Source organism: Drosophila sulfurigaster, chromosome 2L (assembly GCF_023558435.1).
Source record: "Drosophila sulfurigaster albostrigata strain 15112-1811.04 chromosome 2L, ASM2355843v2, whole genome shotgun sequence".
Taxonomy (NCBI): domain Eukaryota; kingdom Metazoa; phylum Arthropoda; class Insecta; order Diptera; family Drosophilidae; genus Drosophila; species Drosophila sulfurigaster.
Genome location: NC_084881.1, coordinates 5,694,636 through 5,710,494, shown reverse-complemented (window position 1 = coordinate 5,710,494; position 15,859 = coordinate 5,694,636). Strand labels below are relative to the sequence as shown.

The window sequence follows — 15,859 nt, the reverse complement described above, 5'->3', positions numbered from 1 at the left end:
TCCGTCTGTCCGTATGAACACCTAGATCTCAGAGACTATAAGAGATAGAGCTATAATTTTTTTTCGACAGCTTTTGTTATGTTTGCACGCAGATCAAGTTTGTTTCAAATTTTTGCCACGCCCACTTCCGCCCCTGCAAATCAAAAAAATCGAATAACAAGCGTAATTTTAAAGCTAGGGTTACGAATTTTGGTATATACGGTAATAACTATAGTAGTTATGATCCCTAAAAATTTGGTTGCGATCAGAAAAAAATTGTGGAAGTTATTAAAGAAATACTTTTGTATGGGCAAAAACGCCTACTTACTAGGGCTCTTAGTTGCTTTGGCCGACAATCTGGTACATTGTGCCGTCTATGGTATATTTTGAATGATGTGCTGTATCGGTATACCAAACATACCATTTGGTATATTTTTAGTATTTTTTAGTATTTTCGGTATATTTTGAAAATAATACCACAATATTTTGCCCTTATTAAAAATGGGTAGCGGGTATCTCACAGTCGAGCACACTCGACTGTAACTTTCTTACTTGTTTAATATATCAACATATTTATCTCCACATTTGGTACCGGGTATCTCATACTCGAGCACACTCAATTGCAGCATTCTCACTTGTTAAGTTAAAATGTTCAGCTACTCTACCCTTTTTTATTCCCTCTCTATAAAATGACTTTAAAAATAAATAAATTCATTAACATGTTTTATACAAATTTCGCTTTTTGTTTTAATTTTATTCTTATATTACAGAGCTTTTAAGGCATTAAAGGCATTACAAATTTGGACCATGTAAAGTTACAGCCTTTACTGTGAAAAGAAGCGGCCACCCAAACTAACTGCATATGCACTTGACCTTGGCATTGGAAGCACTTGAAGTCAGTGGCCTTTAGCCAGTGGCCTCAAACACAGTTACAGCCAACGCTCGTCACGCTCGTCAACTTGGACTTACCTAAACGTCTCTCAAACGCGCCCACTTTGAAGCAATCGTTGAGGGGCGTGCTATGGAACGATGATGATATCAGTTTCGAAGGCATTTTTTAGCCGGTTGAAAAATATGGCCAAAATCGATGAAGACTCTGAACGAAGTATAAACGATTTCGTTAGTTCCTTTATTAGAAATGGCACGTTAACTTGACTTAATTACAGCAACAGCAACAACAAAACCAAAAATAACACCGAAAATGAAATAGACGAAAAACGATTATAAACTTTGTTGCCAACTGACCGAATTTGAGCAACTAGCAAAGCCAAACACTGCAAGAAAAGTCAATCAGAAAGCAAAAGCCATGTAGTGAGACTCCCACACTGCCACCAAAAGTGTCCATAAACAGCAATGTTGAGGGGCAAGAAGTTGGGGAAGCGGCAATACACGGTAGACGAGGTCTACACACAACATTTTTGATATGTTTTTCGTGGGACGAACTAGTCGAACGAGCTAAAAAGATCTCGCACCAGGGCAAGAAATATCGCGTCTATGATGAAATGCACAAGTATTAATGAATGAATCTAATGATATACATACATACATATGTGTGTGTGTGTGTGTGTCTTGTTGAATATATATTTGCTCAAATTAATGCTGTTTGCATTTTGTTTTTCCTATAGTTTGGCTAAAAGCAACACAAACAAACAAAAGGCAGGGCAGCAAATGGCTTGAAAACATGGCATGTGATTGCTGAGTTTGATGAGTGCTTTGTGGCTGCATTCTGATAGCTCTAGGAACTGTCACTCGATCATTTGACCCAAGACACACAACCACTAAACAAAACACTGTCCAACACAAAACATGACAGCCAGCGATTAAGGCATCACTTAAGAAGAATCCAAAAATAAATCATAGAAATCGTCAAGTTATTCTATTAGTACACCCTGTATTAACAAAATAAACACATGAAGTATGTAAGATTGAATAAAGAAGAAAGTCTTGAGCTATTTACAAATTTAATATTTTTAAAGTAATACTTTGATCAAGCTAAGATTCTCTATATTTGAGTATTACACTCATTTATAGGTTATTTTGAAATGTAAACCATATTTTTAATATATCTAGAACCACTTGCAATCTCATTACAGGGTATTATTCAATTTTAGCATTCTAGCTTAACATATTCTTGTTTTTGTTTGGTTGGCATCGATTTTCATAAAGGTACAAAAGCTAAACATAAACATTATTTGCAAAGTAAATCTAAAACCACTTGCGAACACTCTACAGGGTATCATTGAGTTCGACATTCTAGCTTAACTTATTCTTGTTTTCTTTTATTGGCATCGTTTGTCGGATAGGTTCAAAAGCTATACCCCATAAACACCTGCAACTGGGCCAATGCCAAAATGGCGAAAGGCGGTTCGAAAAACTCACTCAAATTGAGTGCAAGTCTTGAGTTATATAAAGGCAAAATGAGTGAACAAGTGAATGAGATGCTGGGGCGGCAAGCTGAAGGTGTGACGCACTTTTTTGGCAGCAATTTTGTTGTGAATATAAAAATAATAAAGCCAACAATAGGCGAAACTGAGGAGACGCGACGGATAGATCGGTACTCAACCATGATCTATATTTAAAAGACTTCTTCGGTTATGGAAAAATCAGGCAAATGGCACATTTGCTTTGCAAATAAATACACCTTAAGGAATCGATTCAAAGGCAAATAAATTATAAAAACACGGCCTACAAACATGTGGTTGACTCTCTCTAGTATATACAATATACAATATACATACATCATTTATATGTAAGTTCTGTTGTACCATATGGTAATTCGCTACATGGTATAGGGGAGAGCATCTAAATATAGAACTGACAGGGTTATCAGACCGTCTCGCTTCAGTGGGTCAACGTCAAGACTAGGGAAAGAATTATGATGCGAACTGTGTAGAGAGGAAATGATACGGAAAGTGACACGATTTGAAATTTATTCATCTATGTTGTTGTTGTGGCTGGAGTGATTTAGTTCTATCTGTAAACTAGAACTGCTTACAGAGGGATTAAAAAGAAACTTTTAATCGAGGGAGCAATAAAAGAAAGTCGATTTGTCGCTATAATAAATATTTGGAGCGTATACTTGAAAGACACCCATAAATTTATGTCATTTTTTCTCTCTGGGGTGTCATTTGAGTTAATTTCAAATTTCAAAAATAGTTTGCGAAATTCTTTGATAAATTGTTTTAATTTTCTTTAAGTGTAGTGCCGAATTAAACATGAGTGATTCATTAAAAAGCCATTAAGTAGCAGCGACAAAATGCAGCAGCTGAGATGACAACTTAACCGATTCGTTACAATCTTCGTCAAGATGCGTTCATCAAAACGTAATTAAAATCAATTAAAAGCCACCATAAAACCAACCAGAGAGCATCAATTGAGTGAACAGCATTGAAGTTTACAAAGATGCAGTTCATCAAAAAGTCAGCGAGTATAGCGGATATGTAAGGAGAGAGAAAGACAGAGGGAGAGAAGATATAAAGACAGGGTCACTCCACCAACCGTTGGAGGGAATGAGTGGACGGGACAGCTGCAGTCTGCAGTTACAATAGTTAAAAGTCATAGTCGACCACATGACAGCTGTTGAAACGATTTGCACAATGCGTGCTCTGAGAGAGAGCGAGGGATGCAAGAGAGCGAATGACAAAAGAGCGTGGGTGAGCGCACGACGTGTAGAGCAGGTCAAGCAACACGCGCACATTCAATTGTTGTTGTTATTGTTATGCTCTTGACTGTCGTTGATGCTCTTGTTGGTTTTTGCCGTTGTTACTTCGGTTTCTTCTTCTGCACTTTGCTCACAATTGCTGTTGACATTGTTACATATTTTTGCAGTTTGTGGCTGTCACTTTCGTTTTCAACTGATTTATTTATTCCACGATGTTGTTTATTTTTGTTGTTGTTGCAAAGCTGTTTTAATTGAATTTTTTGCCTTAATAAAATTCTCACATTCACGTTCGCTCACTTCCAAAAATGAGTACTCTCAGCTAACAAAACTACACAAACAATCGATCGACGATTTTCACGCACAAAACCGATTTCGACTGCGACTGCGACGGCAACGACGACGACAACGACAACGGAGCACCAAAAATTATTTTTCGCTCGGCAAAATCTTAAAAGCAACTGAACAAGACGTCCGACGAAAACCGTTGCTGAAGCTGAGGCTACTGCGAGTCTCACAGCAGCAGCGCACAGTGGTACCCGATTTATCATTTGGATTCGAAAACAGCTGACAGTATTAATACAATGTGAAGCCTACAAACTAGTTGCAACTATTTCAGATAATAATTAAGTTATTTCATAATGGACCCTATTCCTACTTTCATACAGTTAACTTGCAATATAATTAAAATTGAGGAACCATCATTCTTAAGTACTGGAGTAGTGACTACTATTGAATTTGTTGTTACTGTAAAAATGGGATTGTTTATGGTTTGCCAGAACGGAAACTTTTCTAACCCCAAATAACATATTTACTTTGACAATTACACCTTCTAGCGATCAATGTTGACTCAATATCATATTAAACTCAAACATTCTGTTGTTTTGTTTATTTGATCTCCATGATTTGGAGACTGGCACCAGGGTGCAGCATATAACTCACTCAAGAGAGGGTGGGAAAACTTGCTCAAACTCAACTGGGTGTTTGCTTATGTCGATGTTGCTGATGCTGCTGCTGCTGCTGTTGCTGTTGCTGTTGATTACAACACTTATTGTTGTACAACAAAAAAAGTGTTGAGAAAACGTTGCCATTTGTTGGGCTGCGGCTTCGTTGTGGGCGTTTGTCGTAGAGGCGCCACCTGTCGAGCAGAATCTTCAAATAGTATCCGGCGCATTTGTAGTTTGTTTGGGGACCCAATGGATGACTCACTTGACTTTGACCAAAACTAAAATTAGTATGCAACAACAAAGGCAGCCAAACAACAACAAGAGCCAACGACTGGCAACAAATTAAAAGTGTTGCTGTTGATCATTTCGTATTAATTTGACAGAGTGTTGTTTTTTTCTTCATTTAATGTTTTTTTTTTGTATCTTTCGCTACTATTTTAATAACGAACCCCAAATAAATTGATTGCCAAGATTATTTATTTTTTTAAACAGTTCACATAGGTTAACGAGCAGAAATTTCAGATGGTCTTCCCAATAACAAACATGCTAGATCACATACATCAAATTCCTTTGTAAGATCTAACAACAAAGATTACTGAAACAAATATGCAAACTGGTTCCGAATGATTTGGACAAGTTTTTCAAAACTGATTTCCGGTCAGTCAAAGGTTCACTTAATGCTAATCCCAAACATTGCATTGACATCAGACAGTGTTATATGAAATATACGTTGTTGTCAAATAAACGAAGGGTGTTACACTGATACAGCTGATAGTTCATTAATTATATACGATTTTGTAAAATTGTGATTAATTAAATATATTTAATGTATATATTTACTACTGAACATATTTTACTCCCAATCGTAAATGAAATATAGTTGCTTAAATAATAAATCGGTTACAGAGCATCTACAAGTCAGTCATTCCCGCTTATCTCTTCAATTTATCCAAGGCTTATTGTCATAACATTGAATCAACTACAAAACCTTTGCAATTAAGAGCGCTTACACAATAGTTGATACAGGTAAATATATCTGTCCACAAACACACATTCACAGTTACACACACTGAAACACTTAAGTATCGATACGATAGAGAAATATATAGAACAGTGTCACAAACTTTATGCCGCCCACAACGACTACCCGAATACGTTAACCAGTCGCTTCGGGTGCTGAATGAATGCTTCGAGTATGATCTAATGAATGAACCACGTCGTGGGGGTCGTCGTCTCAGTCTCTATCTCTCTCTTTCTCTCTATGTGTGTCTCTGTCATCACCGTAGTAACCCTGCCCCAGTCAGTTAGTCAGATTAAGAGATTGCAGCTTACCGATTTTCATGTCTATTTTTTCTATGTTTTGTATTTTGAATGCAATTTGCAAGTTGAACAGACCACAATGATGAAGCCCGAACGGCGTCTAATTACAAACTGAATTCAAATTCGAAATATTCAAATCAATGTCTGACTAGTGGAGACTTCACTTTCGATGCAATCTCAAAATATTGTTTAGGTGTTTGTTTTTTCACACACTGCTCTCGCCATGTGTGTGTATGTAATTGTTAAGAGTAATGGAAACAAATTTAAATGTATTTTCGACATTAAAATACCCTCGATATACAGTTTGGATACTAAAATGTAGAGGGTAGAAATATTCTCCAATTCATTCACATACTATTTGTGTAAGTATATCTAGTAATTTATGGGGTTAAAGTAATTTGTTGTATTTAGTATTCATAAACATTCATTCTAAAATATATATCAGTACATTTTAAAGAACACAGGGTATGTACATCTCAGCACAATCGATGTTGGTCAGCATCTGCTACATTCGAGTTCCGATCGGGATCGCTTCGGGAAAAATTCGACTTGACCCTTCCCACAACACGCAGTTGCAATAAAATGTGTTTGTATATTCTCATACGTGTTACGTCATATGGTGTTGTTTGCGTTAGATTTGTTTACGTTTACGTATGCAAAAGTCGTAAAAGAAAACACAATTGATTCCTTACGTTTTCGTTTCAAATTGTGCAAGCTATAGATTTCCTTAACAAATATTTATGTTTTAACAAATGTTCATTAAATAGACTGTATAAAGAACGTACATTTCAGAATCTACTACAGATCTACTATTATTACTATTATTAGTAATATGAAAAATATAAAATAATAATCCAACTGTATTTTTTAAATAATAAGTGCTTCTCGCTATTTAATATTTATTTTTTATTTTTATATACAAGTTACATTGTTCACATTATTATTTATAACAATATACAGTCAGCGCCACAAAAAAAGCCGAACTTTGAAGGGGCCTGTAGTTTCCTTATATGATTACTGATTTACATGTAAACAAACAAAATAATAAAATTGATGTCTGTTGATTTTGTTATGGGGTAATTAATAAAATAAACAAATAATGCTCTAGTAATACGGAAAAAAATATAGGTGTATATAAATAAAAATAACTAAGTTGAGGAATCGATTTATAAATGTAAATTTTGTGTCAAAGATTATTGCAATTTCCAGACAGAATACAGAAAATATTTTGACAAGCTTAGTTAGTAGCTTCAATGAAAAGGGGAAGAAAAATCCTAGTGATTATGACTGGTACAGCAAAACTAATTTTGCTTAAATAAATCAATAAGAAACTGAAGTGGATATGCGGATTATAAAAGAAAAGTGCCTAAAGTTATGCAACACGTTTTTACGAATGTTTTTCTGTTAAGTTTCACTTTCCGCAATGAATCATAGATGGCGCTTTGTCCATCAGCAAGGCAACGCGCTGTATGGAAGACACAGAATCTTAAATCTCAATCTTACATTTCAGTATACAACTAATTTTTAGAGTGACATCGATATATTTTAAATTTAATGTTCTATTAGTACGGTAACCCCCTTATTCTATTATTGGTGCTGATAATTTTAAGTATCTATTATTAAATGTAACCTTATCAAAACTCAATCGCATGTCTTATCACTGAAGCCACCTCAGCTAACAGGAACAAATTGTCGCAATAGTCACAAATACGCTTTCCTGGCAAGCAGACCCCAAAGTAACATCGACATAATGTTAAAATATTTAATATTACTATCGTTTTGGATGTCAAACATTGAGGCTTTGCCTCTAGGAAGAAAAGGTCAAGAAAATATATTTCTAGTTGATGGAATTAACTAATCAATTAACAATTGGAATTAGCTAATACAACGAGGTATATTGAAATTGGATCAAAGCTCTACTACAATGAAGATGCATTGCGAATGAATTTTTTTGGTTTGGGGCGAGCAACATCTGTCGCCAGCTTGGAGGATTCCTTCTGAATCTGGAAAGTGAAGAGGAACTCAAGCTGCTGAGCCCTCATCTGCATCCCTCTCTAAGCTACTGGACATCCCTTAACGATCTGGCCGTACCTGGTATATTCGCATCGAGCACCAGTGGTCGGAATGCCAGATACTTGAACTGGTCTGCTGGACAGCCGGATAATACTGGAGGTGTCGAGCATTGCGTTGAACTCTGGAGATCGTCGACGTCATTCCAAATGAACGATGTCCAATGCGAGACAATCTTACACTTTATTTGTGAGTTTGAAGCAGACTCGGGTTAATCGATTACGGATTAGTAGAAAGTACTTACACCCCGGCTGGATACCCTTGCTGCGGACCGTGCGATAGGGTTGTCGCGCACCCGGATCGATTTTCCCGTACATTGTTCTATCCATAATGGCTCAACACTTTGTTTGTTTTCTTTATTCTGTTCGCTGCATTAAAAAAGCCAATGAAAAATCATAAATCTGTGCGCCAAAAGTTCAAACTATTTCCATTTCTTATATTTTTTTTGTGTAGAACAAAACACGACACGACTACAATATATTGTAAGTAGTATAAAGGGCCAACCGGTAGAGACTGTTGATTTATTTAAAAGCTTCGTAGCGAGTACGTTTATATTTCACTGCCCGCCCTTCTGGCCGCAAGATCTATTTGAATTATTTATAAGCGCATTTTTATTTTTGGCCTTTCGGGACCCGTTGACGGATTTGTCGCTTTGTTTGTGTTGAGTTTCGCCTGTCATTCGGTATCCGCCTGTCTATCATAGTTCTATCCGAGAACTTCCCCAACCCAATCCATCGACATAATGATAGCATTCCCTTAATTTACTCTCTAGAGTCTTCTCGATGTACACTAGAATATTATTTAAAAGCGGGATGTTATTAAAGCTGTCAACAAATATTTGAAATTTAGTATTTGAGAAGATAGAACATAGAAAGATAAATTTTGTGGATGTCGAAATTAAAATACGAGAGTACTAAGATGTGACAAAAGAAGTTCGAAAATGAATATTACCTTATTATTAATGAAACCTCAGAAAATGTCTGTATTTTGGGAGATGAATGTGTGACAAGAAATAACAAAAGAAGTTAGTAAATAAATCCTCAGAAAACGCGATATTTTGGAAGATGAATGGGTGATAAGAAATAGTTATAAACAGAATAAAAAAAGATCAACAGATCAAATGAATATGTGATAAGAAATAGTTATAAGGAGAATAAGACAGATCAGATCAGTTATTCCATTTAACAATATACGCTTCAATACAAATTGCTATGCGGCAAAAGTTCTGCACTATCGACATGTTTTTACGTATCTTTATGTATTTCTATTTAACCTTATTTTTAATGTCCATCTAAATAATACGCTGAATTATAAGAGCTGCAAAACAGTTATATATTTTACGCAAATCATGTTTCTTTAAGCCGGTTCAGCTGCCGCAGTTTCTTTATTGTTGTTGATGCATTTTAATTTCAATGTTGGGTTAACTTTATTAGTTTCATAACCCAATGCACAGATACGATTGACGAGTATTTCAGAGTCAAGCACACTCAACTTCAGCTGAATATTTTATGGATGCACTGCGTTGATTCATCGTGAACATTTGCTCCAAATTTTAAACCAGATCTCATTTGATTCAATAAATCTAGATTAATGGAAGGTGACCAGATTTAAAGTCAATCGCATTCGTGGGCATTATTTGATATATGAAACTTTGGTAAATTTATGAGCTTCGACGGCTAACATTGTTCACATTGGGATGATCGTGGTGATCCGAACGGCATAATGCCAGATTTATGAAGCATTAAAATACCAAAAAGAAAATACAAGGCACACAGAGCAAACATGTGTCTAAACAAATAACGACAGATTGAAAAAGGTAACAAATAATAAACATAAATTAGAAACTAAAAACAAAAAAATCAAAAAAAAATAAAAAATAAAAAAAATAAAGAACGCAGCAGCATCTGAAGCAGCAGGTTTATATTAGCAAGAGTTGTTGTTGTTGTTGTTGTTGGAATGGATGCTAGCGGGGAATCAAGGTTGCCAAATTACGTCAACACGTTGATCGAGAACTAAAAATAAAAAGTGCTGGCAAATCAAAGGCGACGTTTTGTCGTTTCGTCTCGCGACTGCACGAATATCAACTAACGGCCAAAAACAAAACAAAAATTAATTGAAAAAAAGTGAACTGAAAAAATAAGAAAGTCTTAACATTTCCGCAGTGCATTGCCAAAAAAGGTAGCTGCTCCATCGGGAGCCCTGGGATAACGCTATGCACACTATTTCCAGGTCTCGCGATGACGTCTGATCTGAATAGACCAACAACAAATGAACAAACGCGATTCGTGTTTGCCAGTTTCTATATTTAAAAGTCAAAGGCACGATTCTTGCTGTTCTTTTTTTTGTTTTTTTTTTTTTGTTCTTTTTCTTTTTGGTTTTTGGCGGAAAGGAAATTCCAAGAGCCGCCAGTGCTCGATGGACTTGGACGCTCGTTGACCGACGCCTCGGGTGAACGCGATCTCTATTTAAATACCATCGAAATATTTTATTGGTAAGTACATAAAACTCGAGTGCGTGTGTGTGAGTGTGTGGCTGACCTTGTTGAAGGTGCCAAAGGTGAGAAACGAACGAAGAAAATATGCTCACACACATTCCCATCACACGTGGGTGATCCATTTTCCCATACATCTGACTCCACACCCGCATCTATAAGGTTATAGAAACGTATTCCCATAAACTTGGCCAGTTTATGTAGCTGTAAAATGCATTTACATTCTGTCCTTAACTTTGTATGTGACCGACATACGAAATGATGTTATTAGGAATGATGTTCACATTAAATCAGGAGAACTTTCATTGTTGTATAAATTTATTATAGATTATTGTGCAGGTGAATAAGCAGAAAGTTATTCGATTCCATTAAGTGTTTCAGATCTTAAAGAAATGTTTATTTTACAGAAGTATTTCCTTAAAATTCGATTAGATTAGATATTGCTTTCGCAATAACTGACTTGATGCGTAAAATAAAAGAGTGAACTAAGCGTCGTATGAAACGAAGCCTTGATTATATTTGTAATAAGTACATTAAAATAAGTCTCAAAGCGGAGTGTCCAAAGGACAGACTCATCACGAGGAGTAGGCAATAAGAGAAATTACAAAAAGAGAGAGATTCTCTTTGACGAACAAAGCAAAAACAATGCACACTAATTGAAATTTTATGAGTTGGCACTTGGAGATAAGAATCTGTTCGCTGATTGAACACGAGAACAAGAACGAGAAAGAGAACTAGTTATACAACGCTAACGAAATGAACGATGAACTCATTGCAGAGGCAAGGCAAGCGGAAGAGAACCGGGAGAAGGGCTAGGAGGTGCTAACTTTTCTGCTTCCTCTTACCATATTTGAACTAATGGTTTGTACAAACATTTAATCGGGGACCGTGGAGTGGAACCCATTTCAGTCCCGCCCTCAACGCATGCGTGTGGGCGAAAAGTGGGAAATGGAGAATGGAAAATGGAAAATGGGAAGAGAGGGCATCTCGCCTTGTCCCAAGTCGAATTTTGAGAAGGGGTCCCAGCTGTTTCGTCATAAACAAACGATTGTGTGGCATCTCCGAGACACGACTTTCCGACTAATTAAAATTCGTTTGGCGGCAATTCGAAGGCAATTGCAGTAAGTGCATATAATGGATGCTACACAGTTTTATGCGCATTCAATATATCCCATATTTCAGGCATTTTGTGGATGGCTTTCGTAATCTGAGATAGCGATGGGAAGCTAGTCGAAACTTAAATGATTGAAATATGTGTCAGGAAATGTCATAGACTCGCAATTGTTTTGTTAGTTTGTTATTCCAATTTGGCAGTCACGAGTTACATGTTTTTTGTAGATGAGATCTCATAAAAAGATTTCCCTCCGCTGACACGCCTACGAGTGGTGTCTCAATTTTGTTTTATTTCGCTTATAATCCGCATGTCGGGGACGCATCTATAATTAATGGCGCTACCCAAAATTTCTGTTCTCTTGTCACATTTAGGCATATTTCTCGTTATTCATTTTGTTCTTTTTTTAGATGTTTATTCGATCTAGAAATTAGCTTCATAATTAGTTTAAATTAAAATTCTAAAAACTGTACGACAAAATGTTCGCGGGATTTAGTGAGTGACAGTGAGATCATTAATCTGTTGACCATATATAATGCGTACAATATATGTATGTTTTTGTGTTTTCTTTGTCTTTGAGCTACTTGGCGACTTTTTGTCTTATCAATCTAGCAACTGAAATTCCTTTCTGGTTTATCTTCTAAAAACACTTTGCCAAGCTATATTTATATTATCTAATAATATTATCCGCTCGCACTTTTGCTATGTTTGCTCGACATGGGCAAAGTAAACAATTTTCCCACGCTACACCACCTGCGACAAACGCACTCCTCACCGCTTTTCATTGACTTTTTGTGCAGTTTTTTTTACTATTTGATTCACATTGGCCACTTGATCGATTGATTGATTTGTCTACCGCACTTTTTCTTGTTATCGATTGCTTATAAACCGGCACTATATCATAATTTATTTTGTTTTCTTGAACTCTTGACTTTTAACATTGCCTAAATCTTTCATATTTTGTTGTTATTTTTCATTTTAGACGTGACGCTAGAAAGGCAAGACGAACGCGCGTATTTGTGTCTCGTATAGGCAAAAGCGTCGCAAACGACTGAATTGGAACTTGGCGCTTGCACTAGTCAGCTAACGGAACACGAAATGGAACCCCAAACGCAGCGTCAACAGAGCTCCCTCCACATTAGAAACAAACGCAGCGATGCTCTCACGAGTGCCTCGCGCAGTTGAGAGAGCAGTAGCTACGAGAGAGTGAAGCTATTCGAAAGAGCGGAAATTATCAAACGAAGCGTTGTGTTCATTTCATCTGTTTCGTTCGCTTGCCTCTATCACTCAGTTTAGCGTTGTGACGCCGCGTCGCTGCCAGCTTTTGTCTGACTGCGGTTACTGCAAGTTGTGATGATAATGATGATGAGGTTGTGGTTGTGATGACAACGAAGTCGAAGCGACAGCAACAAAACCGCAAAAACGAAAGCCGCAAGTGGGAGGTAACAGGCGAAACGAGGAATTAGCAGTAAGGCAGAATAACAAAGATTGTCAAATACTTTACAGTGATTTGAAAAGCATTAGTATGTATTCCTTTTGAACTACAAATGTATGCGACTAATAATAATAATAAGTTATATTTAAACGCATTTTCATGTAAATGTTGCTAATGCTTTGCATCCTAAGCTTAATATAATTTTCATTGTGTCGAGTTGCAGTACTCTCTATGTGATGATCATCAACATCAAAAATTTATGCTCTGCACGCAATCTGATTCTGATTCCGGTTGCGTGTTTCAAGTGGGCAGCTTCTTTGACGGGAGCGATCAATAAAGTGGGCACACTTCACTTCAGACTAGACAGTGTTTACTTTTCTCCACATTTGGGACTTCGTTTTGTGTGAAAGTGTACCACTGTGCGTGGGCGAAGAGCACAGTCAGCTGAGCTTAATGATGCAGCCGAGCTGTCAACTTAGTCGGTTTTCTTTAAGTGCATTTGTATAAATGTGAGTGAGTGTGTGTATGTGTGTGTGTGTGTGTGTGTGAATGGCCTTTACTCAACTTTTAGGAATGTGCCCACTGTGTGCTTACATACATCATCATCATATATACATACATATATATGTATAAAATGCTTGTGTGTGTGTGTTTATCAAAAACATTAAGAACAAGCGCAACAGGCAGTAAACAACCAAGAAATTGTGTCATCAAGAAAATAAAGTAAGAAGGCAAAATCAGAGTCAGAGTATAGCAGCAGCTGCCATACAAGATGACGACTATACGCGAACTTATGCTGACGATGACTAAAGCGTAGTGTGTGGAAAACAAAACAAACAAATGAACCAAACCAACCCAATTAGCAGTCGGACAAACTCAACGATCACACATCATGTACAACATAAATGCGAACGACAAAACCGACCTTTAGTACTGATCGTTTGTAGACTGCCAACGTGTGAATGATTGGCCGAGGTTGATATCGCTGTTGATTTCCAGGAATGCGTATAAATCATAAAAATCACAAAGAATGCAATAAGAGGATGCAAAGAAAGTATCTGAAAGTTGCTATAGCATTTATAAGGGGTGGCCAAAAGCACACAGCGCAAATAACAGGAATGTATAGATAAAGTTTTTTATTTTTTTTGTTAAGTGCGCGAAATGCAAAATTGATAAGAGTTATGGACTAATCATACAACATGATTAACCGGTCAAGAAATGCAGATAAGAGATGTGTAAGACAAATTCAAAGAATTGTTCGTGCGCCATCTAGCGGCTATTGGCCAAAACAGCTTACATGGAATGCTAATTAAGTGTTTTATAGATTCATGCCGCTAACAACAATCAACCTTGAATTCACAGCAGCGGCAACAGCACATAAATTGCTTGCAAAGCACGTTGCTGCACACCCTGTCCTATAGACACAGGGTGCCACGTTAACAGGAAGTATTTGTTTTGAGATGTGCACTCACCTAAATCATCCATTTCGCTTTTATTTGCTTGGTTTGCGGTTGTTCTAGTTCACGTAAATGCCTATACTTCGAATACTTGTGAGTGTTTTTGCGTGAGTTAAATTCTTCAATTGGTTTATAAGGTTAACATACAAAGAGAGTTTTATCACACTCAGGGCCACGCCTCGTATTCATATACACTTATTGACACACATATAATTCCAGTTGGAACATCCAAAAGTCAAAACACAAACGTAGTTAATTGACTTCAATTTTTAATCCACGCAAACAATTTTTCCCTGTAGCAGCGACACGACAACAACAACAAACGCACAGACAGCAGTTGAGTTTTAGAGTCGAACGATGACGACTGGTGGAAGTTTTATCCGTCGCGTTCGCGATTGGAATTGAAAATATTTTTGCTGAAATGGCTGCTCGCGAGTTTCGCGCAAGTTGGAGACGAGTTTTATATGATTCACTTTAATTTTGGAGCTGCGTCGGCTACACAAACACGTCGACACACCGCAGATATAAACAATACATACACATGCATACACATTAAACAGCTGACATTTTATCGATTGGTACGATAAACGATATTTTACGCGCCCTTTTAATGATTTTAAATGATTAATTTCAGTTACCATTCACAATGGACTCATCGCTGTTAATCTTAAACGGCGATTGCCTGGACAATGTTTTCCAATTTTTCTCGCTTGACGAGCTTATGGTTATTTTTGGTGAAGTACATCCGTTTATTGACGACGCCATCCATCAGCAACTGCACAGATTTCGTGACTTTGAGTTCAGCATGCGTTTTCCGCCACAATACAATGAAGACCAGCTACAGACACTTGGTGGACATTTACGAAGTCTTAATGTAAATGTGGGTTATTCTAGTCGATCTGTCGATGTGTTGAAACTGCTGCATCAATTGTTTATTGGCGCCAAAGAAAGTGGACGACTGCAGGCACTCAAAATTCAGCACACTAATTTTACCAACCTTTACATGACAATAATAATGCCAGTTGTGTCGACCTTACGTGAATTAGATCTTGGTCGTTGCGACATTGAAGATTACAATCAGTTGATGCTCTTGTTGCAATCTGCAACGAATTTGGAGATACTGACTCTTTACAACAAGGATATCGCTTGTCTGGATAAATCGGTGCTCAATCGATTGCGTAGCCTTAAAATTAATTGGCTAGTGGGAACGGCTATGTTTGATGTCTCTGAAATGAGCAGAAAGCATCCTCTCTTGAACATTAAAGTCTATCATTTTGATAATGTAGATATGTACGGACCTCCTCTCATCGGGAAAACTGGATATTTTCACTAAAAAGTATAAATAATACGCACACTATTCTATAAATATTATATTCTTTTAGCCAAATGAA

The 15,859-nt window shown here is 36.9% G+C and overlaps 2 protein-coding genes across 9 annotated transcripts in view; one reads left to right on the top strand and one right to left on the bottom strand.

Moving 5' to 3' along the window:
- The window catches only part of LOC133835008 (paxillin), a 27,323-nt gene extending 12,693 nt beyond the window's left edge, over window positions 1–14,630 (bottom strand). Inside the window, exons 1-3 of one of the 6 annotated variants that reach the window (XM_062264842.1) lie at window positions 12,330–12,376; window positions 8,219–8,342; window positions 7,996–8,155 (exon numbers count right to left, since the gene is read on the bottom strand). In XM_062264842.1, the coding sequence (XP_062120826.1) occupies window positions 7,996–8,155; window positions 8,219–8,342; window positions 12,330–12,361 (316 nt within the window). In that variant the 5' untranslated portion in view covers window positions 12,362–12,376. Of the gene's footprint in view, window positions 1–948; window positions 1,082–3,921; window positions 4,070–5,916; window positions 5,942–7,995; window positions 8,156–8,218; window positions 8,343–12,329; window positions 12,377–14,483 lie in introns of those variants that run through there. The other 5 variants (XM_062264844.1, XM_062264848.1, XM_062264846.1 and 2 more) reach the window with 5 other exon arrangements.
- LOC133835031 (uncharacterized) lies at window positions 10,350–15,859 on the top strand. Of its 3 annotated transcripts, XM_062264888.1 has the most exons (3): window positions 10,350–10,465; window positions 12,559–13,099; window positions 15,103–15,859. In XM_062264888.1, exon 3 carries the CDS (start codon window positions 15,115–15,117, stop codon window positions 15,799–15,801), a length of 687 nt encoding a protein of 228 aa, XP_062120872.1. In that variant the 5' UTR covers window positions 10,350–10,465; window positions 12,559–13,099; window positions 15,103–15,114; the 3' UTR covers window positions 15,802–15,859. The 3 variants fall into 3 exon arrangements, with proteins under 3 accessions (XP_062120872.1, XP_062120873.1, XP_062120871.1); XM_062264889.1 differs by lacking the exon at window positions 10,350–10,465 and having other exon boundaries at window positions 12,484–13,044; XM_062264887.1 differs by lacking the exons at window positions 10,350–10,465; window positions 12,559–13,099 and adding an exon at window positions 14,933–15,046.

What these genes read in the sequence shown, in the direction of transcription:
- LOC133835031 (XM_062264887.1), top strand. Translation starts at nt 14,933, where the DNA reads ATGATTCACTTTAATTTTGGAGCTGCGTCGGCTACACAAACACGTCGA. An exon ending in AGCTGACATTTTATCGATTG is followed by an intron (nt 15,047 to 15,102) that starts GTACGATAAACG and finishes GATTAATTTCAG; the next exon opens with TTACCATTCACAATGGACTC.